The following is a 26,999-nucleotide window of genomic DNA, read 5'->3' as shown; positions in this document are numbered from 1 at the left end:
TGGGTTTGGGAAAGTTAGGAGTCCAGGGATTAGGTAATCTGGGATTAATCTCATTGGTTATTTCAGTGGGGAGGCAGTTGGTTCCCGTGATTGTATTGTTCTTAGCATGGTTCAGACAGTATAGTTCAGATTAGCAATCCATCATGAATTTGTCAGGTCACCGCATGGGAAGTAACAGTGTCCTATCAGGTGAAATAGCTGCTTTTGTTCTGGCCAACAGGTGCAGGGGAAGGTGGGACGGGGGTGCTGGTAGGGGAAGGAGGAAAGAGGACTTACATCCATCAAGACTTATCAAACGCTTTTAACATAATTTATTGCAAATAGTTGCAAAATCTTGGTCTTTGATGCCAATTGTGTTGTTTTCCCTCAAATGTCTGTCATAAAAGGTAGCTATAAATGAAACAGAGTGGCAATTCTTAGGGTGAAGTAACTTAAGGAGGTGCATTGCATTATATATATATGGCCAATGAAGAAATGTTTTTCTCATGATCTCAAATCACATTTCTTATTTACTCAAGGGGAGAGGGAGAGGTAGAAGTGAAGAAGAAAATTTGGACCTAAAAAATAAAATAAAATAAAAATAAACATCCACAGGTCCTTTTGTTTCCTCCTCCCACTAACTTCAAATCATGTTTCTTCCTTAATGCTTTCTATACATTAACATACCACACTTGTTTTCCTGAAATTTCTGTCCAACAAAGAGGAGGTTGCTATCATTCTGTGTTAGGATTAATATACTCTTCTCTTAGTTTCATAGATTCTTGGGGTTAGAAATGATCTTTGAGGTAACTGACTTTAATTTCTCACCTGGTACCAGAATCTCTCTCTACGACATAGCTCACAGATCTCTTTATTGCAAATACTTGCAAAATCTTGGTCTTTGATGCCAATTGTGTTGTTTTCCCTCAAATGTCTGTCATAAAAGGCAGCTATAAATGAAACAGAGTGGCAGTTCTTAGGGTGAAGTAACTTAAGGAGGTGCATTATATATATATATATACATATATATACATATATATATATATATATATATATAACATGGCCAATGAATAAATGTTTTTCTCATAATCTCAATCCATCCAATCTCTTCTTGACTTCTGGGAATAAGGAACTTGTGAGGAAAGAAAGAAACACATTTTGAACAACAATGACTATTAACTTCTTCTTTATATGGATCCAAAGATTGTTTCCTACATCTTCTATCCATTAGTCATACATTATGCCTTTCTAGAATCATACTTTATTAAAGACAGCTATCATGTTCCTCAAATATTTTCTCTTCTCTGGGATAAACACCTTGAGTCCCTGTACTTTATTCTTTTTTTTCCCTCTTTGTTCATAACTGTGAATTCTTGGATATGGGGAATTCCAGATTTAGAATTTCTCTGCACTAATGCAAATCAATAACTCATCTACACTATATAATCTTGGAGCTTCCTGTAGTACTAATAGCTTAAGTAATTTGTCCATTCTTACCCATATTCTATAGTAGTATATTAGAGGCAATACTTAAATACAGATATGACTGACATCAAGGTCAATCTCATCACTATACCACCCTTTGTGAAGAAATCTACTCATAAAATAGGTTCTCTGAGTTCATTTTTCCTCCACATTCTAAGACAGGCTAGGGGAATATTTTAATTAAATTCCCTTATCTTTTCACATTTTTAAGTGATCCAAATGTAATCACAAATAACAAAGAAAGAACATTGAATTACCTTTTCTAGTTGTTCATAAAATCAACTAATATGAAAAAGAATCTTTTGTTTTCAAAACAGAATGGTTCTTGAAGTATGATTTAATTTTTTTCTTTGATACTATATAACCTTTCCATAGAGAATGATTTTTAAAGAATTACTAATCCCAAAGTGGCCAGGGTGGTTTGTGGGGAAGAACAAAAGCAGTATGATTTAGCCTCATGTCTTTGCCAAAATTTGGAATGTTATCTTCAGAACTTTATCTCCTAATAGTGATATAAGAGAATTTTGCTTGCAAGACAGTTGCATGATTAGAAACACCTGAGCTCAGACAGGAACAAGGTCTATAAAATTCCAACGATCTGACATGTGAACAATACAGACAGGAAAATATGCAGCCCAGATAAGTGAGATACAGGTTTTGAGTCACATACATTCTTACTCAATTTCCAAAGCACATTTCACAAAGAAGCCAGCAAATTCAAATTCATCTAAAAACAATCCATTAAAAGACCCAGATAGAACATCAGCTGGGAAAAGTCAATAGCTGTTGATTTTTTAATAGATCTTATTCTTACAGGGATGCTGCAGTGTCTCTTCAGCTAGTCTGGCACCAAAATGGTTAATTCATCTATTTGGCATTCTTCCTTTGCTCAGTAGGGCCAACTGTGAAAAATTTTGCAGCGAGAAAAACTAACATAGGAAGTGCTGCTTAAGTAACCTGACTTCTTAAAATAGTTCCTTACAAACAAAACTCACATGATAGAATTTGAGTGTGTAAATCCAATTATATTTCCTTGGGAAGCATTGCTCACTCACTCTCACATTGGCTTTCCATTTTCTATTGTTGCATTTTAGGCCAATGAATCCTATGCTTCTCAGAATATCTCTAAAAATACTGAAAAAGGAATGATTTGCATAATCCATTCTTACTGACTGAAGTCAAAACCTTTGTACCACAAAATCCTTTGCCTCTCAACTTTGAATTTCCTCTTGCTTTAAATATCAGTGGGGGGGGGGGGAAGGGGAAGGGAAGGAGAAGCCACACTTCATAATCAGGATGTCAAGTGAACTGGCATGTAACTCATCCACAGAGTCCTAATAAGATCCTACCTATGGGTCCCTCACTGGGTCAATATGTACCTAGTTTCTTCCCCAAAGGCAACCTTTGTTTGAGATGTTCATTGCCTTTGTATCATGCATATACTTTGGGTCAGACCAAAAACATTTGGATTAATGAAATGACAATATTGTGGACACAGGAAGCATTTAGACAATGACAAAATGTCACATCAGTTTGATCACTGTAGTGACCTTTGATTGCAAGTGCTTCCTTGATGCACTGAGTTTGGGATAAGTGATTTTTTTTTGGTGCATCTTTCATTTTTATGCTCGGTTTCACTCATTTTTGATGAGCTCTTAAAATGCCATCAATCATCAAAGTGTAAATATGACTAATGCATTTGCTCTATTAAACAGGACATTGCTGCAGCTGCTCCAGGAGAAAAGTGTCATTCCTCCCCCAACACACACACTTACACTTCCCCTCACACAAGGAGCCCTGCTCAACCCCCAATTCAAATATAATTATGCTCTGAACCACTGATATCAGTTGGGTGATGCTACCGGATATGAAGGAAAATAAATTGATAATTCAATCAAGAGGAAAGCAAACTGCATCATCAGATTATGAGTTGCCCTAAACCTATGAAATCTGAACTCATTAGGAAATGGGAGGGCAAAGGTGTCAGAGACTGATCTAGGGAGATTTAACTAGATGCTTTAAAAGTCATCATAAGCTAAAGTCCTTCCTTCCAACCTGCCCCCACCAAAGAAAATTTAAAAGGATAGTTTCAAGATATTTTTTACCAGCAAAAGAATAATATTTCCATTCTCTGGCATCCATAGGAACCCCCTGGGAAGGTTGACACTCAAATCTGTTTATTGGAGAGGTATTTTTGTTCCCTCTGGCATGCTGGGATGCTGCAATCATTTTTAAAAACCTTTAAGAATTTGCTGAAGAAAAATGTACAGGCAGAGTGCCATAGGTTTTTCAAATAAATGTACTCTATAAAGTGTAGTGATAAATTCAACTGGGGCCTGGACTTACTCAGCTGTGGAATATTTCAGTTTTTTTTCTTTTGAAGAGACTATTTCAAAATCCAAATTGAGGTGATTTAACAAACATGACATTTGTTAAGCAAAGTAGAGAATTTTGTATATATGATATGAGTAGGAATGAGTAAGGTATCTCAGACACTTATTAAGCTCAAATTGGCCTTTTCTTTCCTTAAAAAATGATTTTAAAAGTTAGTTATCAGGGTTGCTATGTGGCTCAGTGGATTGACAGCCAGGCCCAGAGATGTTAGGTTCTGGGTTCAAATGGGACCTCAGACACCTCCTAGCTATGTGACTTCAGTCAAGTCACTTAAACTCTGTTGCCAAGCCTTTAACACTCATCTTCCTTAGAATAAATACACAATATTGATTCTAAAACAGAAGGTAAGGGTTTAAAAAAAAGTTGGTTGTGTCTCCACTTTTTTCATCTCTATGCCAAGTCACATCTTGATTCACAGTATAAGTAATATATATGCTCAACATACAAATACTCACAAATTTCTTTGGTCTAATCTAGGATCAAAAAATGATGTAAAAATTGTTCAGGAAATAATATAAAGCATTACTAGGGTAGGTCAACCGAGTCTTTTCTTTTTCCTTTTAATTGTTTTATGGGACTAAATTTAGATGGGGAGGGGGAAATAAAAGATGAGATTAGAAGCTATGTGCTAAATTTAAGTCCCCATGTAATTTGATATTGTCAAGAACTAGCCCTGTCCTATTTGGAGAGCCTTTTACTTGCCTGTCTTAACAAAGACAAATCACTTCACCACTCTGATGTTACCTTATTATCAACCTTACCAAGATGTATGGAAGATTAATGAAGTACATTTTTATGTCCACCAAAGGAAAGCCCCCAAAACATTGTTTTTTCATGTGACTATCAGTGCATATCAATGTCCAACCTGTAAAAATGATTCCCCCCCACTCCATCACTAAAAAGCTTTTGAATGATAATTAAGTAACAGTCAAATACCAGAGAGTTCATAATTCTCATCAGCAATTAAAAGATTACTAATAATGATGGCAACAATGTTTAGATTTTCTCTAATTCTTGTAATAGCCCAGTCAACATTATCAGCCCCTAGTGCCTATGTGTATATTCATAAGAAGTCTTTGTGTCATGAATTGACAGAAGGATAAACTAAAACAAGAAGGCAATTTACTAGTCTAGGATGAACAGGAAGTCAGTGACAGAAGCAGAAAGAGGGCAAAGAAATGTTTGTCCTTGGATTGTATCAGGTACACTCTATTCCTTTGTTGGCATGAAACTGATCCACCTTTAAGGAGACAGTGCTGCTCAGGGGAGCATCAGTTTTTCAACTAATGGCAGAGTTCAGGTGAGCAGAGAAATAAAGGAGCCCTTTGAACTGTCTACACCCTTGGGGAATTAAATCACTTTTTTCCACCCGGCAGAAGAAGAAAGTGGTAGGAAGGGTAGATCTGCCCAAAGAAAAAACTCTTTGTTATCTTCATCTTTCACTTATAAGTGGGGAGGGGGAGACATAAACCTTCTTCCTGGGTTCCTGTGTGATCTTTTTTAGGAAGCATTTTCTACCCCTGACTCACTTGGGCAAAGTACACTATGCATCAGAGAGAACACTAAGACCTATTCTTTCTACATTTTGTACAGGAAGAGAATTACAGTTTCATTATTTTATACAGTCACAAATCTCATTTCTTTGTTGGAGTGGGAGGGAAGAAGAAACTTCTCACAGGACTGACTTTAGTAGAAGCAGTTATTGATATTATTTGTGCATTTTGAGACTGCATTTTCAGAGAGATAAAACAGCTGTTAAAATGCATTGACTCTGAACTGCATTTTTATGTTTCCTGATTTTTTAAAGATGCTAAGTTAAATATGAGCACTTCTCTTAATGGAAGTCAAAATTAATTTTGAGTCAGGATGAGATCCCAGGGTCTGTGGCTGTCAGATGATAAGCCTGTGCCCTGCTGAGAGAGATGATGAAGTTACTGCAGAATAGCCTCCTGCCAGGGTTGCAGTCATTTATCTAACAGAGTGTCTTTTCTTAGCTCCATCAGTAAAATGTTCATTCATGCAGCATATATGTTGCTACCTTCATGTTCCTCCTTTGTGAAAAATTTCATAGATATCCACAAGCAAACAGAGCATATCTCAAAGGGTTATTATCCAGAAATTACTATTTGGACTCCTATGGTGTTTGCATTCAACACACTTACATGAATGTTTGTGTGCACATATAATTATATTCTCCACTAAAGCTCAACTCTCAAGGCTCCTAACAGTGTTTATGCTATGCCAGAGGAAAATAAACTGATAGATAACCCAATGGCAAATTCATTTGTGTTACCCATCTGAGAACCAATCTAGCTGAAGTTCAGATGGTGTCATGATCAGGTGGGCCACAAAATTATTGAACAAAGGTGGGGGGCAACAACAATTCAAGAAGAGTATCTACTATGGCAGTGATGAATCTTGAAATCCACTTTCTTTGAGAAATTTCACTAGCAAAATCATAGCTCTTCTAAGTATACATGCTTTATAACAAGTCAGAGGTTTTTTTTCTTATTTATTAATCATATGGTCACTGGCTTTTTGATAATGTTATCATATGCAAAAGGTACTTCTAAAAGATATTTTACAGTCTATAATAGGAGTTTTTAACCTACAATTAGTGAACTTTTTCTCTTCTCTCTCTAGCTATATTTAACTATTTCAATATTATTAATTTCTTTTCTAATTCTGATAATTGCATTTTATTTATTTATAATTATTTTGAGGTGTCCATAGGCTTCATTAGACAAAGAGGTCCCTGATACATTAAAAAGGTTAAGGATCTTTGGTGGGGAAACCTGAAAGAAGCTGCTATAAATGTCAAGGAAGATGCCACATTCATAATTATCCTCTTACTATAGGAGGCCAATGTGCATTTAAAAGTTTGGAGCATTACAGAAGACAAGAAGATGAACTGAGAAAATATGGCTAAAAATAAAAAGTATTAGTCAAAAAATTATGAATACTCCAAGTCTATTTAAAAGCACAGGGGAGGGACATTTTGTAAAGACACTGATAACACTAGAGGGAGCTAAAGGGAAAATTTTACAAAGCAAGAGATAGAGGACTATTCAGCACCAACAGTAAGGGGAGAGCTCCCTAGACTTTCCTCAAATGTTAAGGGCAGTCAGACAGCTAAGAGAATAATAATGGTGCCATTACATGCTAAACAATCAATTAATGTGCATTTTTAAGCAAAAAATAAATAAAATGAAGTTGTTAGTATGGATTTCATGGGCCAAGGACCATAATACATTCCTTAATTTTCACTGAAGAATTGTCTGGAATGGGAAGTAAAGGAAAAGGTGGTTGGTAATCTTAGCCCCTTACCTGTAATATTTAGATGGAAAGTAAAAATAAGTAGTACAGATTGATTGATTTTATGGATTTATTTCACAGTATAAATAAAACACACTATACAGTTTTGTATATTTTGTACTTTAAAACTATTCACAGTTTGCCACATGGAAGCACCTAAAAAATCACATTCTCAATGCTATTCAATGTTTTAATGCAACATCTTTAAAATGTTTGCAACTATTATGAAAGACTATAATGTGAAAAAAAAGTTTTTCAAAATAATAGCTTATAGCTATATAACCAGATAGAAGAAACAACAGTCATAACAACAGTCATTCTCCTCTCTGTCTCTGTCTCTCTCTCTTTCCATCTTTTCATTGGTCTCTATAATATACATACCACAATGATTGGTTTAGTGTCATGTATGTCAGAATATTGAATAAAGAAAGAGCAATTTGAAACTATTGGAATCTATATTCACAAAGTGACAGGACTATGAGGACATTTAAGAAAACACTGTAATAATGTCAATTAAAGTATTCTCTTCCTTTCCCTCATAACTCCCCAAAGGGAATAGAAAATTAATCAGAAAATAATTTTGAAAGTTAATTATGGTTTCTATAAATTATCCCCTATATTGTTTTATATAAGCTTTAATATCAGTTTTACAAACCTATCCAAGTCATATCCAGTGATTGCAGTCACATATATTATAAATTCTATATTCCCACTAGAAAGACACTTAAACCCTAAAAAGTACTCTAAAAACAACCAGTCAGATAAGCAATGAGGGCAAATGTTATCAGAGGAGAAATAGAATCTCAACCTGACAACATAACCTGAAGATCAATGATGAGTGAAGCATTTTTGAAGCACTAAAGATCTAAACACGAATTCAGTTCAACTGAATGAATTTTATGTTAAGCACTTTGTCAGTGTCTATTCAATAAAAGCATGCAAAGTACCATGTAACCAAATTACCACATGGAAAAAAAATGAACTTTTAAAAATTTTAATGGAGTAAAAGAGAAATATGGGAAAAGTACAGACTTCTAATAGAAAAATAATAGGTATAAGGTTTTCTTAACTTTAGAACACCCTCCACTCTTCAACTACAAATATGGTACTAGGTAAAGGACTAGTTGGAAAGTTGTTCTTTTTACTAGGTTTACTTTGAATGAAGTGAAGAAATCTTTCACCATTAGTTCCCTTTACACATGCAGTGATAACTTTGGTCCATATCTCAACTACTTTGCAGAAACCTTGTGTTAAGAGGGAATGTGCTAAAGAAGGAGATTTGTAGAATGAGCATCCTTTTGCCTGAATGTATTTCACTTCGTTGAGATAAAACTTCCCTCTTAGGAAACACCAATCCTACCACCCCCCCCACCTTCAAAAATCAAAAAGTTGAACCTCACCCAGTAAAGGGGGAGGGTCCTCATTAAAGACAAATAAACATGAAAGCAGATGTAATACACATATAAAGATTACTATTATTACTTTATTTGTATTTCTTGAAGGTCTAGTTCTCTAAAAGTATTCCCCAGTTGGAAAATATTGGGGAGGGGGTATCGAGAGGGGTATTGTAATATTAGGATTGTAGATTGAGAATGTATAAAAGGACATCACAAATAAAAGTAAAGTGAAACTGAATTCATAAACTTGGAGATGGAAGGGGCTTAATGTCTTCATTTTACAGATGAGGAAACTGAGGCCCAGAAAGAAGTGACATGCCCAAGGTCATTCAGATAAATAATTAACCCGATCAATATTTGAATAGGATTCTCGGATTCTACAGCTAATACTTCAATACATTCATATATATAGGAATTTTGGCTTGGAAGAAACCATAAAGATATTCTAGTAAACCACCTCACAGTTTTTTTGTTGTTGTTGTTGTTGTTGTTTTAATGATCTCTATTGTTCTTGGATTAGATTATGAATAAGGGCACCTCCCCTCTGTTCTTTCCGGCGGGCCAAAAGATAAACCAGAGGTGGAGGAAGGGTGAAGGGGGGCGGAGGTGGGAATGCTATGGTTTAGGAGTGGTCGAATAAGCATTACTCTTAGAAGCCTAAAATCTCGGGTATGGAAGGATGATCTTAGAGGTCATCTGCTCCATCCCGTCACTCAGTGAAGAATACACTCATAAATAACCTCGAGAATCCCCAGAAGCCAGAGACAGGGAAAGGGAAAGGGGGAGGTACCTGGTTAATGGAATTCACCGCCAACCGGGGGATAATTAGTTCCAGAACGATCTGCACTAGAGATGTGACCAGCCCTGCGAGGATGGCCCAGGTGAGGGGCAACGGCAGCATGCTGTAGGTAGCGAAGAGAGTGAAGAGCACATAGCCAATCCCATCTCCTAGGAGCCCGTAGCCCAGACCTGCAGCCAGGATCTGAGTCGTCATGGCCACCCAGGTCACCAGTCCGCTGTACTGTAGGTACGTGTAGGAAGTAGTATCCTTCCTGACCACCACCAAAGCACAGATGACCACCTCGATGCCTGTAAAGAAGCCAAGAAGGATGCCCTTGAGAGGGTCCATGGGGGCCGATGCTAGGGTCAGGTGGAGCACTAGCAAGGTCAGCTTGGTTAGCACGTCCAGGATGTTCATGACCACCTCAGACTTGCGCCGCTGCCCTAGGAAATAGCGCTGGTAGAGGCGCTCCAGGTCCCGGGACTTAAAGGAGTTCCGCAGGGTAGGGAAGATCACCCCTCGGTAGGTGTAACCCCAATTGAGAAAGAAATCCGAGTTACTAGGAGCACAGTCGAGGTGCAGAAAGCCCAGGTCACCGCTACTGCCGCTCCGCTCAGGGAATACTTTGGTGGGGCCACCCCCGTTGTTGTGACCGCCCTTCCCGACCGAGCACAGCCGCCCCGGCTGGCCCAGAGGGTAAAGGGGGAGGGATGGGGCTTGCTGGAGGTGGGGCGCGTGGTGGTTGGGGCCGCCCGGGTCGCTAGCCTTGCCATTCCCGCCGCAGACGCCGCTCTGGTGGATGAAGCGCTGTTCGGTGATATGCCGCACCGCAGTCTGCCACAGCAGCCTCTGGGGTCGCGAGCCACCGCCGGGGCCGCTACCGCTCCCCCCGCTGCCGCCGCTGGCCGGGGGTGTCGGGTTAATGGTATAGAGTTCTTCGGTGCTGCTTAGGCAGCGTACATCGGATAACTCCATCGCGCCAGGATCTGGGGAACTGGGGGGAGGAGAAGGGAAAGGTGGCGGAGCGCCCCCGGGGGTGGGAGTTCCTCTCTATTTAAAAAAAAGGGAAAGAAAGAAAGAAAGAAAAAGGAACCCGCGGAGTTGAGAAAGGGCGCCAAGCTCTTCTAGTCTAGCCTACAGCTGTCCTTTCGTCCTCGGAATGTGACGCCAGTGAGGATGATCATGATCCAGTCAGTAGGGGTAAGGGGAGCCTGGAGGAACGCAGCCCCTATCTTTATACGCCGTGTGCGCCAGCGCCAAGAATTGTGCTTCCCTCTTCCTCCTCCTTCTGTACCTCTAGCTGCCCCACTTTGGTGCGAGGCAGTCGGGGCTATTTGTGGAGCCCGGGGCTCTCCGGGGCACTGCTTCCAGGGCTTGTCTCAGTTGTGAAGCCTTTGCTCCCCGAAAGCCACCCCGGTGCCTGAATGCTGCCGCCGCCGCCGCCGCTTCTGCTGCTTCTGCTGTGCGCCAGGCTGGTCTGTCCGCAGCCGTGGTCTCCCAGACGCCCACGGCGCTGCTGCATCCTTTGAAAAATGGGGGCTTTTCGGGGGGTGTCCGGTGGATGGTGCGAAGTTCCTAGCGGCCACTGGGGCAACGCACCTCAGAGAACTCCATTGAGTGCTGATGGGAAACCGGGCTGACCAGATGGGTAGGAGAGAGGAGGAGTATGGGGGACGGAGGTAAAGGAGGGGGTGGCTGTGCGTCCCACTGGAGGGATCGGAAGGGAGATGGGCCCTGGACTAGTAAATCATAAAGCAGTTAATTAGCGAGAGGAAGATGGAAGCTGGTCTCTCCTCAGTATCTTTCCCTGCTCTCCTCTTTCTGGGTGAAAGCGGTTAGGGATATCCTAGGTCTGGAGACTTGCCTCCTAGGGTTGGGAGGAGTGAGGGGAGGAGAGGATGGAGGAGGGGAGGAGAGGATAAAGGAGGTTCTCACAACCCAGACTAGTTCATAAGAAGTGTAGACTCCACTTGTAGTTTCCTGAACTCAAGTCTACCTGTTCTATTTCCTTTCACTCGATACTCCTGGATTCATTAAGCTAGAAAAAGGAGGTGGGAGAGGGAAGAATGGAAAGAGGGAGGAGCAAGAAGGGAGTGGGGGTAAGAGCCTTGATTGTCTTCTAAGCAAATTGGCCCAAGAGAGAATAAACTAGGACCCTCCAGAATTCATTTACCTAGAAGATGGCCTTAAGAGATTGAGAATAGGATGTGAGAAAGGATTGGGTAATGGAGAGGGTGAAAGTAGTAGGGAGAAGAAAAAGAAGACACTAGGGGATAACAAGGGTGATGTCTCTAGCACTGGGGAACAAGTGTGCCCCTAAATATGCCACTTTAGAAGAACATTTGAAGGGAAAATGCACCATTTGCATTATTCAACGAAGTCTGAGGAAACTGATCACCCTTGGCACCCTAAAAAACCATAGAGAAATGAAAAAGGTACACACAGGAAAAGTAAATCAAGGACTTAAAGAAGGCTGACATTCTTCCCAAATCTGTTTTAGAGCCCACATAGGCATCAGTGGAAGATAAGAAATATAATGCACCTAGAGCTTGCTTCCAGAGTGAAATCGATCAATGAGTAAAGACTCCCAGGCTATCTTTCCATTCCTTAAAATTCAACTTCTCATTTGGTGAGTGGCTGTTATTCCATACCTTCCCTTTAGGTGTCAACAGTAGCTATTATCTGCAAGATGTGAAGTTTGGAGGGTTTTAGCTGGTGTCCAATCTTTCTTGAAAGATACTCTTTCCCCAGTCAGAGTGGAAGGAAGGATTCATAGTTCAACAAAAGTCTCCTCATGCTCTGGCCCCCTCATTCAACTTTCTTTTTTCCATCTCTTGGAAAACACAAAAGCACTAGTTTCCATTAGGAACCACAGGAAACAGTAAATATGTTCCCAGCCTCGAATGGAGTATACCCCTCTGAAGACTTAACGATTAGACCCCATGAAAACTCAAGGGGAAATCGGGGGTCAAGTCCCTCTGACACATATGGACTGTGTGACCTTGGACAAGTCACTTAATCTTTCAATGCTTTAGATAACCCAGTGTGTGTGAGAGAATGTATGTGTGATGAAAGGGTGTTGACTTGTATGGGTAAAAGTAGTTTCCCAAATCATAAACAGCTAACAATGCACATAAAAAGCAAAATATAAACAGTCTTTGACCATCACTTTATTACTCATCCAAAATTTCAAGGGAAATCCAGGAGAGGGGGTTTGAAAGAAATTCCTAAGGGATCAGACATTGAACTGCTTAAGACATTTCCTTAGACAACCATGTTCTCAGAAGTTAGTTCCTATTCAAAGGGAGGAGCCGGGAATATCAAGACTGGCATTTCAACTAGCTCCTCCAGCTTTTTCCTGAAGGGTGTCAAACTAAGCCTCTGAGATCCAAGTTCAGCCCAGATACCTGAGGCTACAGGAATGCAGTTTTCCTGCCCTCCTGTGGGTGGCCAAGGAGACCCTAATAATTCCTGGTTGCTGCAGAGGGTGCAGTCCTGATTCTGAGATCTTGTTGGTAAAGTGGCTTACAACCACTGTTATTGCTGCTCCTGCTGCTGTCTCCCACTGCCTAACCAGTGGAGCCAGAGACTACACAATCAGCTGATGCCTCCTAACGTCAGGTTCAGGCTCTTTCCCTATCCCCTGTTGGCAAAAATGACCGCCTAGCTGACACATCAGTCCCACCTCCTCTCCAAAAGGAATGGCCTTTCTGTTACCTAAGTGAGCAATTCACCTTCTCTGGGGTCCTGAAGAAAAGAGGATTGGGTCCCCTTGGACTCTCTAGGGCTGTCTATTTTGTGTTGTGCTCCTGTGTGTATGCATGTCCCAAGTATATTTTTAAAGCATCTACTATATGCAGAATACCTTGTGGGAGGAGACAAGATTCCCTATTTGCCTTCTGGAGCTTATTAGAATCTAGTAGGTGACAACTCTTCCACAAATGACCCATCAATGCAAAATACTGTATAAGTACATTAGAAAATTGCTAAAGCAAAATGCTACCTCTAATATGGAAAGAGGAGAAGTGAGTCCTTTGTTTCCCCTTTCTTAAATTATACATTTCTGGGATTTGCTAGAAATGCTGGCAAGGAAAGACTGGTGTCAGCTTTGATTCCAATGCCCTGGAAATTTAGTAAGGCTCCCTCACTCCTCCCAAAATGTTAATAATAATTAACAATATCAGGAGAGGGGTTTGTCTTAGTACCTTTTCTATCTCAATTCCACCCAAAAGATGGCATTATAATAAATATTTACTCAAAAAAGAAAGGCAATTCTATTTTAACACAGTAATAACTTCTTACAGGAAAAAATATTTACATATGTCTATAAACACTTGTGTTACCATTCCTATAAGGATCTCAAAGACCTTGTGGCAAGGTCTTAGTTAGACCAAAACTATATGTAGGGCAAGCATTTGAAGAGGGGAAGGAAATTGTCTTTTTCTTCCTGTTTCTTTGAACCAGTATTTGGAAATGAGGATTAACAGGGTTTCCTTGTTGCCTTGTTTACAGGTGGAGCAAGTATTACAAAAAAAGAAAAGTAATCCTCACTGTGTTGGTGTGAGAAGAGTAATTGATAAATTTTAAAGCACTAGAGAAATGTGAATTATTATTAAATGTGAATGATTATACTATCCTCTGCTCATCCAGACTCACTTCCCTAGCAAGTTCTGGATAATGGTATCCCCCATCCTCCAAAGCCTCTATGCTAAGTGGGCACATTAACCACTTTGGTAAAGGAACAGACCTCTTCATTTTTTCACCACCTTCCATCAAGGGGTCTGTAGATTTAGTCAAAATAAAGCACAGGTTTGAATTCAGATGAAACTTGCCATATTCAAAAGTTCCTCCAACTAGAATGCCTCCCAATATGATTCCTCAAGCATAAAAAAAAGAATGAATACAAGTTAATGAGATAATACCCAATCTGATTAAAGAAAAAAGATTCAAGATGATTAATGAACAGAGCAACCTGATGAAAGAAAGTCAAAAGAATTTCATTGCATTAGACTTTGTTAATGGCAGTGAATCAGTATAGAAGGTAGAAAGAGTGTCTATTAAAATGAGCCAGGAAGGTTTCCTCTTCTGCAGTGGTAGATTATAAAAGTCAGTTTTACAATATAGTCTACATAACGTATAGTTGTGTAAATAGTATTTCCCTTGTTGGTTATCAAAGCACTTGGCCCAAGAATAGAAGCTCAGGGTCTCTACATCCAAAAGCATACAACTTGATTTCCAAACAAGAATCTATAAAACAGTATCCACAATCTAAGAAAATGTCTCAGTATAATAAATAAGCAAACCTACCTTCCCTAGACTAAATAGATGTGTATGTGCCTGTGTGTGTGTTATGTATATGTATATATATAAGGTATAGGACAGCTATCTCCTTTAAGTAGCTACTGAAGCTGCTGTATGCATAAAATGCAAAAGATTCATCTGGGTTTTAACAAATACTTTTTAAACATGATTTAGCATAATTATTAGCATAATATAGCAATAAGTGTATATATATATATATATATATATATATATATATATATATATATATATATATATATATATACAGAAGGAGAGAGAGAGAGAGGATTGTGTAGCTCCTGGAAGACCTCTCCAAGTCTCACCTTAGATAATACTAGCCCTGTGACCTAGGGCAAAACCTGGAACTCCCAGCATTCCCAGACAGCTGTCTTAAGGCTACTAATTTAAAAGAAGCAGATAGTATGTATTGATGAAAAGTGTTTGCAATGAGGTTGGTTTCCTAGACAGTTGAAATCTGGATTCCAGATTCACGTGTATACATGTCTATATACCCACAGGCATGTGCACACATATAAAATATTCAAATATATGTAGATACTGTTGTGAATAAAGAATAAAATATGCATTCAATCATTCAATCAGCAAGGTTTTGGTATGAATAAATTCACAGTAGCTAAATGTCATATATTGCACAGAATCCCAGTACTAGAATGGACTTAATACTTGTCTAATATCCAAAAAAATTATCCCTTCTAGAATCTTCCCAACAAGTGATAATTCATCCTGGGTTGATGCAAACTGATTTCATTTTGGGAAAACTCTAGTCTCTTTCATATCAAGACTGAATTTGCCCTTTGGCACTTTCCTTCATCAATTGAATAAACATATATAAATATCTACTAAGTGCCAGCCTGTTATGCTAAGACTTAACCTATAGCTGAAGAGCTAATATGTATGAGACAAAGGACTTGAACCAGGTCTTTCTTTCACTGCCTGATCAAGTCTCTCAGTGCCTTTAGTCAACTTTTTGGAACAAAAAATATGGAGACAGTTATTTATCCATTCTGATAATAGTTTCCTGCTCCCCTGCCCCATGCCTTCCTAAACAGATGAAATCCTATGTCCAGGATGAAAGCAAATACAAGTGACAGACAACAAAATGAATCAGTGGGTGTGGTTGTGATCATGTGGTTGATGACATTTTTTTAATAACCAAAAAGAACTTTTAATACTTAGCAAGGTTGGGAGCCTCACTGATATAATAAAATCCACACCTGACTAGAATCTCCCCCTCAATTGCCCCTATAAAATTGTCTTCAGTCTTCTGCATAAAGATATCCGGTAATGGAGGGCACACTTTCCAGGCAAACTGTTACACTTTTAGGCACACCTAATTTTTAGGAAGATTTTCCATACTAAAATCATTCTCTTTACAGCTTCCAGTTCCAAGTTTGTGCTAGAAGTCTAAGTTCTCAAAGTCTTCCTCATTTTTATTATTAGGCATATAAGAATCTGAGGTATTTGAGGTCATACATTTAGAGCTAAGAGGCCATCCAATACAACTCATTCCTTTTTCAGATTAGGAAGTTAAGGTCCTGGGAGGTTTATTGATTTGTCAGGGTCACACAGCTAATAAGTGCCTGAAGTAGAATTTGAAATGAGTTACCCAACTCCAAGTTCAATACTTTCTCTAATATACCTCACTGTCTCCCTGCTTGGTTCTCCATTATTTTTTAGAAACAAAGCTAAGAAATGTCCCTTTTATTATCCCATTCATTAAAAAAAAAAATCCTTTACCTTCTGTCTTAGAATCCATTCTATCTGTTCAAAAGCAGAAGACTGGCAAGGGGTAGGCAATTGGGGTCAAGTGACTTTCCCAGGGTCTCACAACTAGGGAATGTCTGAGGTCACATATGAACCCAGGAATCCACTGTCTCCAGGCCTAACTCCCTGTCCATGGAGTCACCTAGTTGCTACCATTTTCCTGTTCATTTTAAAATGCTTTGTGGATTTCAGTAGCATTTATGTTAATCAATATTCTTGTCTGAATAAATCAAATTCAAACACAACTGAAGCCATTAACGTAACCACAAAGTATCACTGAAAAATGAGCATTTCCCTTCATCTTCTGGTTAATGGTAAACAGTAAATACATTGAGGGTCATGGCATCTACAAAGATATAGCCCATGTCCCAATAAGAAGTGTGGGGACCAAGACCTCCATCCAATCCATTAAATTAATCTGGAAATAGACTAAAATTCATCTTGTTATTAAACATTAGTTGTTTTTCTAAAGTTTATGAGCAGGGACCTTCAGTAATAAAAGTTTGGTGGGTCAGTAAAAAATTGGCTCTGCCATGTGGGTGAGGAAGAGACCCTAATTTAGGTTCATTTAAAAGCAACTGAAATGCCAATAATTTGTAAGGAGTTTAATAGTAATGCTGATTTATTCATCCATGCATTCATTTAACATTTTTAGTAAAAGGCATGGTGTGTGAGATTAAGGGCTGAGGGGAGGTAAAAGTAAAAAATATATTCTTTTTCTCCTAGGAGCTAGTAATTAATAAAAGAATATTCCTTGCTCCAACTAGATAAGTCCAGAAATTGGCCACAGGCAACTATCAGTTTATGCCTAACTTTCTATAAACAGAATCTTGATTCAGGTTTTAAAGAATGTTGCAAACTGACAGGATCAGGCCTTTCTCCCAGAGGGAGAAAAGGGAAAATGTAGATAAAAACACACTATGGCAAGCAGATAAGTAGCAATTAAAATGGATTTAGCAAAAGCTTAGTATACAGGAGCCACTATTGTAGAGTCTGGGAATACAATTTTAAAAGTCCTTGGCCACAAGGAGTTTACACTCTTAATGAGTGAATAATCCATTATCTTGTTAGGTGTATTCAAATGTGCCTTATGTTACATAATCCTGGATTGGTTCTTGGGTAAAAGGCTCCTGACTCTTTGTCTACCACAGTATAAAAGAGGAAAAATACTAACCTTTTTGAGTTATTCCTATAAGGAATAAAGTCTTCTACTATTGATTTCGTAGATGGCCATTTTTATAAGTGATTTCATTCCTGAGAATCCAATGAAACCAAAGACCCAAAGGTGGTAACGGGAAATCCATTTCTTTGTCCCTTTTTTGTCATTGAGAATGCTTGCCCCTCTTCTTGTTTACATACCAAACAAACATTGTAGTTAAATTAGGTGCCTGTGTGTGCAGAGTTCCTAATCTTTGACATCCAGAACCAGATTAATTCAAAAACTTAACTATAAAGGTTTTTGTCCAGATCACTGCCCACATGGAATCTAGAAACTCCAAATTTGTGACCTAGTGGGATCTGGTGAACCCCAAGTTTCAGAACTAGCTTCTAAATTGAAGACCCCAAAGTTCATACCCCTTCCCTGTTCACTTGGGAATGCACCCTGGAGGGAATCTCAGGCTAGCAGTTTCAGACTGAATAGTGAACCCTCAGGTGAATATCAATCCTAGTTGGGTAGAACTAAGCATATGCTAAGGACCCTCTTTGTTTTAGGCAGCCTCTCCTGTGGTATCAGAGACCCTTTCCCAAGAAAATCCAAACTTGAGCAGGAACCATCCTTTTGTATCCCTTGTAAGCAGCTTCTTCCCTTAGACCCTAGCCTCTAGCTATGATTCCTTTCCCAAACTTGATAGTATTCTGTCTGTATAGTTTGAATACTCCCATTTCCTTTGTAGCTATAGCAATGCCAATCACCTTTCCCTGCCCCTGGATTTCCTCCAAATGGTATCCACCCTGGCCATTTGAGTCTTTTCCTACAGATGCATACTTTCTACCACACCTACATCACTCCACCTCTACCTCCCAACTTCATTTCCTCAGAACAAAATTGCCTTTTGATGTCACCTTTTCCATATATATGTCTTTATAAGATTCTTCAGAGCAGAGACTATTTTTAAAAAAATAAACTTTTCTTAACTATTTGTATGTTACCAAAATATACCTCCCCCTTTTCCTCCTTGAGAGCCATCCTTTATCAAATAGTACTTTATTTTTTAATTTTTTTTAAAACCCTTACCTTCCATCTTGGAGTCAATACAATACTGTGTATTGACTCCAAGGCAGAAGAGTGATAAGGGCTAGGCAATGGGGGTCAAGTGACTTGCCCAGGGTCACACAGCTGGGAAGTGTCTGAGGCCAAATTTGAACCTAGGACCCCCCATCTCTAGGCCTGGATCTCAATCCACTGAGCTACCCAGCTGCCCCCTTCAAATAATACTTTAAAGGGGGAAAAATAGGAAAAAAGAAGAGGAAAAAGTCATCAGAAATGGTAAATAAAATAAAAAATAAATTCTGAAAACATGAGTGGTGTGGGTTATAACAACAATAGGGTTATCTTCACATCCCTTTTCTTTCCACCATGATTGCTCTTTATAATTTTGCAACCCTACTTTTGATTTTGTGGATATGTTATTGCTCTTGATGTTTGCATTGTTGTAGTTATTGAATATGTTGCTTTCTTGTCTGCTTACTTCATTTTGTATCGAACCCTGTTAAATTAAATTCAGTCTTTCAGTGCTTCTTTCTACTCAATATGACAATCATTTCTTACCACTAAATAATATTCCATTATATTCATGAATCACAATTTGTTTAGCAACTTCCCAAATGATGGGCATCCTGAACTGCCATTCTCAATTCTTTGCTGTCACAAAAAGGTATTAATATATATATATATTGATATATATGGGGACTTTCTTCTTATAAGTGACTATCTTGGGATAGAAGTCCAGTAATAGAGTTCCTGATTCAAAGGTTAAGTCATTCCAAGTTGCTTTTTGTAAAAATGGAGATTTGAACCCTGGACTTCAATCCCCAGAAGTCCTTGCTCTAGTTCCCGAGATACTTTGTAACCTCACCTGAGTTCCCACCTGGTCTCTGCCTTTGTCTTGGGCTCTTCCTCACTTCCGCTTCCAAGCAGACAGGTCTCTCATGATGTAAGTGAAATTGAATGGGCCTCTGGGCCCACCTAGGCACGTGCTTTCTTACTTGTACTTTCTTTAAATTCTTAATCTTTAATAAACCTCATAAAATATAATACTTCTGGCAGAGAAACTAAATTTTACCTGCCACAGTTTGGCAATTTTAATGGTTACATTTTAAAAATAATTATATATCATTTTACAATTCCAACAACAATCTGATAATGTTCCCATCATTCCACAATATCTCATACTACTACCTACTACTACCATTTTTGGTCAACTTTTCTATTCTAAGGTACAACCTCACTGGTAGTTTTGATATGTGTTTCATTTAGGGTCAGGGTTTCATTTCATATTAGTGATTTGTACAATTCTTTCTTGGGGTTGTTATACTTTACTTTATCTTTTCATTTAAGAACTGTTTGTTTATATCCTAGGACCACTTATCTACTGAAGAATTTTTTTTGTCCCATCTTAGCATACCTGGCATAAATCACATTTTGTCATGATGAATGAATTCTTGGAAGGACAGACTGTTTTTAAATCTTTGTGTCCCTAGAAGCACTTAATGAGTGGCTTTTCATTCATTCATCCATCCAGACATTCATTCTAGTTCATTTAATTTGTGAGGAGCTATATGACTTTTACAAAGTGCTTTCTTCATAAAAACTACAGACTTAAGTGGTACAATTTTTTATTTATTTTTTTTAAACCCTTACCTTCCATCTTGGAGTCAATACTGTGTATTGGCTCCAAGGCAGAAGAGTGGTAAGGGCTAGGCAATGGGAGTCAAGTGACTTGCCCAGGGTCACACAGCTGGGAAGTGTCTGAGGCCAGATTTGAACCTAGGACCTCCCATCTCTAGGCCTGGCTCTCAATCCACTGAGCTACCCAGCTGCCCCCAGTGGTACAATTTTTAATGTCTCTACTTTATACACGAGGACCCTTGAGCTTAGAAAGGATGTGTGTTTTGTCCATAGATGCACAGCTAGCAAATGTCATATCTGGGACCCAGGAATCTTGACATAAAGTGGTGTCCTTTCATTTTTCTTTATTTTAATTTTCAGTTTTAAATTCTCTTCCTTCATCTCCTACCCCCTAGTTACCTTTCTATCAAACTGACTTCTATATCCTTTTGTGACCTGAAAGAAACTTCTTATCATATTGACAACAGTTGAGTTAAGGAGAGAAAACCTTTTTATTTTTGCATAATAGAATTTCATTTCCCAGGTTAATCCTATTATGGTATAGATTTACAATTTATAAAACCAATGTCCTTTACAAAATGCCCTAGAAAACTCTTACATTCTATAAAAAGCATACATAAAATATTAATATATTGAAGAAAATATTGGTAATTTAGGAAAGAGAAATGAGACCAGATAGATATCGTTTTCACAGACTGCATGGTTGGTGGTGGATGGGCAGAACTCCAAAGCTGGAAATCCTTAAGAGAAAAAGTAAGTCCCTGGAGACTTAACTCATGAGAAATATCAGAGAACTAAACTTTCTGGGCAAGTGTTTATGGAAAGATTTACATAAAGTAATTATAGCACAAAGTCTAAAAGGTGTGTATTTGAAATGCTTCACTAGAAGCATTCAGAGAAAGTATCTACATGATTCCTCTTTCATTTATTTACTGGGTTGAAGAATACACAAGAGAAAAAAATATCTATAGTCATTTTATATCTTTGGACATACTATTTAAATAAAACCCTGCATTCTGAAGGAGACTAGAGTGCATTCTGAAGGAAAACAATCCATTGTTTTGATGTGTGTTTCTCTTCCTATTAGGGATTGAAATATTTTTTCATGTGGTTGTTAAAAGTGTGCATTTTTTTCTTTTGAGAATTTTTTATATTCCTTGACCACTTATCTATTGAAGAGTTTCTCTTAGAGACAGATATACACACATATACATCTATGTATATATCATTTATGTTTTATATACGTGTATCTATAGATAAATTAATTAATAAGTAACATATAGTGCTTAAGGTTTACCAAACATTTTAAATATTACCTCATTTGATCCTCACAAAAATCTTATAAGGTAGGTGCTATTATCACCCTTATTTTACAGATAAGCAAATTGAGTCTGAGAAGTTAAGTGACAGTCACATCACTACTAGGTATCTGAGTAGGGATTTCAACTTAGGTCTTGCTTATTCCAATACCTACATATACATGTACATAAATATATATCTTTATATTTCTATCTATATCTCTCTATCCATCTATCATATCCATCCATCTATCCACCTATTTATCCATCCATTCATCCATCCATCAATCTATCTGTCTATCTATCATCTATCTGTCTGTCTGTCTGGGCATCTGGATATATATTTATATGAAGTGGAAGAGGAAGGAGAATAAAGCATTGCTCTAATCTATCAGTTGAGATCAGAAAAGTCTATGAAAGGGATATCCTCCCTTTCCCCTTTCACCCTTCTCTAACTTTCTATTAGAAATAACTTTTAGAGTGAACATGATTTTGTTTTATTTTTGGACTGACTTTTTGCTTGAGATCCCTCCATGAAGGAGACCATGGTATACTGGAAACAAACACTGGACTTGGATTGAGATCGTTGACCTGGCCTCAATTTTTACTAGCCTTTTGACCTTGTGTAAGTCAGTTCCCTGGATGAAGACTAGTTTTCTCTGTATCATGATCAGAAGGCTATCAAACAGGATTTTCTATTTTGTTATATCTTTCAAAGAGCATGGCACCATTTTGACAAATGCATGAGAGATACTTTTTTGAGAGAGAGAGACTTTGAGGCAGCATTTTGTTCTAGCAAAATACTTTCATTGTCAAACAATAAGCACCAAGGGATTTTGTATTCTTTACTTTCTTTTTTTAAAAAAGTTTGCTATTTTGTTTGTACATTACAAACATTTGCAGATTACTCTCCTTTGGTGAAAGTTCTCTTGTAACAAAGGAAAACAACTGAGTAAAACTAATAATACAATGATCTCATCAGAAAGTGTTTGCAACATTTAATATCCATAAATCTCTCCAAAAATAGGTAGAAATCTATTTTTCTCTCTCCTACTCTCAGCCCACTAACAAAGAAAAATAAAAGCAAATTTTATAGGAAATGTGCAGTCATATTTATTATGTCTATACAATCTGTAATTAAACTATATATGAATATATGCATGTGGATATTTATACATATTCATACACACATATATATATGAATATATCTATGTATATACATAGACATATGCATGTACCTGTACATACACATAGATATATCTCATTCTCTTTTCTAAATCTTTCACTCTGAAATGGCACTCATGTTTCATCAGGAATTCTCTGGCTCCGTGAATGGCCATTTTTATTGATCATAAATCTTACAGCTTTCAAAGGTGTTTAGTTTTAGATTATTGTTGTTATTGTACAAATTATTCTCCTGATTCTGTTTATTTCATTCTTCACCAGTTTATAAAAGTCCTCATTTCTCTATATCTTTTGTCAACTTTGTGATGTGTTTTACTATGAAATATTTTCTGTAAAGTTATCTTCCTTTTTCTTCCTAACACCCACATCAAGAAGTCTCCTCTCCTTGTATAGTACATTCTCAAATATGTTATATACAGAAAGAGTAGACATGCATTAGTCATTTCTGATATTCTCTTGGTATCTTTTTAAATTTTATGTTTTTGTTTGTTTTTATTAGATTCACATCAAGCATGAGATGGAAAAGAATAACTAGATGTATATAGTGTTTTAAAGTTTTCAAAATACTTTATATGCATACATGCGCATATATCCACATATATTAATTATATATTTACAGATATATGTGTGTATATTACCTAAAACCTCATTTGGCCCTCTTAACAATCTTCATGACAAGATAAGCAATATTCCTATAATAACCATTTGAATGCAATCCCTTAGAGTTCTGGTGAAAAGAAAGAAGCATAGAAATGTGAAATAAGTTGTCCAAGGTAATCCAGATAGTAAGTGGCAAAGCTGGGACAAATAGGTTCTCTGACTCAATTCAGTGATCTTCATTCTAAATCACTGTTGACTGTTGTTATCATATCTCTCTTCTTGGCATGTACAGTAATTGATTGCTGACTAACAGTTTTTAGTCTCTTTTTGGTTTCCTCATTTGTGAAAGCAATTGATTTTAATCACTGAAAATTCTGACTATATGAGATTCTTACAAGTGGTATTGATATCACTTCTTTTATCCAATTCACATTCTTCAGTCTCAAAAATTCAATTAAACAGGTCAATTTGACATCATCTTAATTGTATACCACATATTTTTCTCATTTTTATTTATTCACCTTCATATTATTTTAATCTTTTCTCTAATAAGTAAGCAGTCTAACTTATACACAGAGATTCAGAAATGACTTCTATCCCAGTAAGAAATAGTTTCCTAATCAAATGTCTGATGAAATGATGCTTCTTATTGTTTTGTAGTGGATAATAAAAGCAACTTTCCAGACTCTTTACTTTGCTTCTCCCATGAGACCTTGCAAATAAGCCATCCTTCCATTCAGCTACCTCTTTTTGTCTTTTGGTTTTGTGTGTAGAAAGAAAGTCACAACTGATATGATTGAATCCCTCCAGTATAATGTACTCATTGGTCACTGGATAAATATCTCATTACAAATAGTTGCGTTGCTGTTCTTAGATTGTTTAAAAACTTTGTAATTCTTTTGCACCCTTTGCTCCTTATCCTGCTACTCAGATACCAGAAGCAGAAATTGGGGAGTATGGGGAAGAGCTAGAACGGACTGTGAGAGGTTTTTGTCTATTAGACTTCATGTATCTAAATAATTTCAGCATAAGATGATATTATCTATTTATTCAGTAAAATTGAAGTACCTTCTTTCAGCAATACCCTATAATAAATCCTTGGAGATAAACATCACCTCTAGTGCCTTGCAGATTACCTCAACTTTCCCCTATACATATATTTATATGCAGTCATTTTCAAGTTCTCTCTTATTAGAATGTGAGTTCCTTGAGAGCTGGGTCTGCCTTTCTTTGTACCTACAGTGATTAGCATACTGACTTACACATAGTAAACACGTAATACAATAAATGCCTGTTGACTTGACTTGACTGTGAGGATCTAGATCCTTGCCTATGAGTCACATATAAATTCTCTCTGTCTGTCTCTTCTCCTCTCCTCTCTGTCTCTTTGTCTCTGTCCCTGTCCCTATCTCCTCTGTCTCTGTCTCTGTCTCTGTCTCTGTCTCTGTCTCTGTCTCTCTGTCTCTCTGTCTCTCTGTCTCTCTGTCTCTCTGTCTCTCTCTCTCTCTCTCTCTCACACACACACACACACACACATTCACTGCATAAATTGCTAAGAAAATGGCCAAGTGAAACAGCAATGACAGAGATCATGTTGGTCCTTCAGTTCTATGTTTAATGACTATGACTTAAGATGTGCCTTTAAAGGTTGACAAATAGATCAAACCATTGGTCAACTTCTTTTTTTTTCCCCTTTGGAGATAATCAATCAATAAGCATATATTTAGCATCTATTCCAGGAACTGTGCTAAATTAGGGAAGATAATTTTCCATTTAGATCTTCTCAGTGCTCTGATAGAATCAAAGACTAATATCTTTGTTTAATATTATTGCCCTGACATAAAGGTCTTTGGAATTATGGAAAAGACATATTAATGATAGCTTACATTGTGAAACATTTTAAAGTTCAAAAAGTTCTTTTCCAACAATAAGAGCAGTGAAAGCCAATAACACAAATATTATTGTCTACTCTATTTTTTTAAAATTGATGCTCAGGAAAGTTGTAACTTGTTCCTGATCATATAACCAGTAAATGTTAGAGCTAAGATTCAAACTCAGATCTCCCCACTTTGAGTCTAGTTACTGGGTCATACTACCTCTTATCACAGCACTTTCATATCCATGTACGTATTCATACACATTTTATATTTAATGAATTGATGTGTTTTTCATGATCTTTTTTAGGATGGTTAATCTTTACATTTTCAAGAAATTATATATTTTACTCAGATGTCTTTATGGTACTCTGTGACTTAATTTTGTTGTTGAATTTGTTTGAATCCCTCCAAAATTATATACATTTACTAGTCCCTGGACAAATATCTCACATTCAGAGTAATGTTTTTAAATTATTTATACACCGAGTCATTCTTTTGTACCCTCTGCTCCTTATCCTGCCACTCAGATACAAGAAGCAGAAATTGAAGGGCAGGATATTGGACAGTAGAGTGAACTGAGAGAAATTTTAATCTATCAGTCTTCATTTATCTAAGCCATTTTAGGATAGGACCATTTGTCCATTCACTCAATAAAATGTAAGTACCTACTTTGAACAATATGCTACAATCAAGACATATTATATTAAGGTTTATGAAATGGTTTGCTGCTATATACATTAAGCAGTACATTCCTAGAAGCCATGGCAGAATCAGAGAAATAACTCTCAGGAGTTCTAGTAATAAAAATAAAAAGCTCACATTAACAGCATTCCTTTTCTTGGGAAGGAAATCAGCTGATGCTTCTCACTTACAGAAGCTCCAAAGTGTTTATTTCAATTTCTCATGCCCCTGAAACTTCTCCAACCTTGAGAATTAGTCAAATATAATTGTTTTATACTTTGAAAATATATATGATAAGGTGAAAGTGAATGGGAAAGAAAATAATAATCATAAATAAAATCATCACAGATATTTCATACCTCTCAGATTGATTAAAATAATGAAAGGCAATGATAAATTTTGGAGGGGATGTGGAAAAATGGGAACATTAATACAATGATAAGGAAAAAGGAACTATGTACTAATCTAACCATTTTAGAGAGCAATCTGGAATTATGCTCAAAAAGTTACAAATATGCATATACACTTTGACCCAGAAATACTACTATTTGGTTTATTTCCTAAAGTTCAAGGAAAAAGGAAAAGCACCTCTTTGTTCTAAAATATTTATAGCAATTCCCTTTATGTTAGGGAAGAACTATGAACTGAGTGGCTACCCATCAATTGAGGAATGCCTAAACAAGTTGTGGTAAATAATTTTGTTAAATATTGCTGTGGCATAAGGAATGATAAACAGACTAATTAAAAAAATAGGAAAACCTGTGAAGTTATGAAGAGTAAAATAAGCAGAACCAAGAGAACATGATATGCAGTAACAGAAAACAGAACTATTATTTGAAGAATGACATGTATTTCCACCTTCAGAGAAAGTACTGACAAATAAAAATAAGTAAGACATAGTTTGATATATGCATATATCTTTGTGTCAAATGATGCCTTTCCTGATGAAGGGAGGGAATTATTTGGGTTTTGTAATATAACAAATAAGTAAATTTTTAAAAAAATTTAAAAATCATCTGTTTAGAGATGAGAAGGATCTTAGAAGTCATCTGTTACCACCCCATTATTTTA

The 26,999-nt window shown here is 37.3% G+C and overlaps 1 protein-coding gene across 2 annotated transcripts in view; it reads right to left on the bottom strand.

Moving 5' to 3' along the window:
- ADCY8 (adenylate cyclase 8) overlaps positions 1-11,200 on the bottom strand; it is a 382,696-nt gene extending 371,496 nt beyond the window's left edge. For both annotated transcript variants that reach the window (XM_007488342.3, XM_007488343.3), the window contains exon 1: positions 9,361-11,200. In XM_007488342.3, the coding sequence (XP_007488404.1) occupies positions 9,361-10,326 (966 nt within the window). In that variant the 5' untranslated portion in view covers positions 10,327-11,200. The remainder of the gene's footprint in view (positions 1-9,360) is intronic.
- Positions 11,201-26,999: the final 15,799 nt, after the last annotated feature.

The sequence above is a fragment of the Monodelphis domestica genome, chromosome 3, assembly GCF_027887165.1.
Source record: "Monodelphis domestica isolate mMonDom1 chromosome 3, mMonDom1.pri, whole genome shotgun sequence".
Lineage (NCBI taxonomy): Eukaryota > Metazoa > Chordata > Mammalia > Didelphimorphia > Didelphidae > Monodelphis > Monodelphis domestica.
This window is presented reverse-complemented; position numbering and strand designations above follow the sequence as displayed.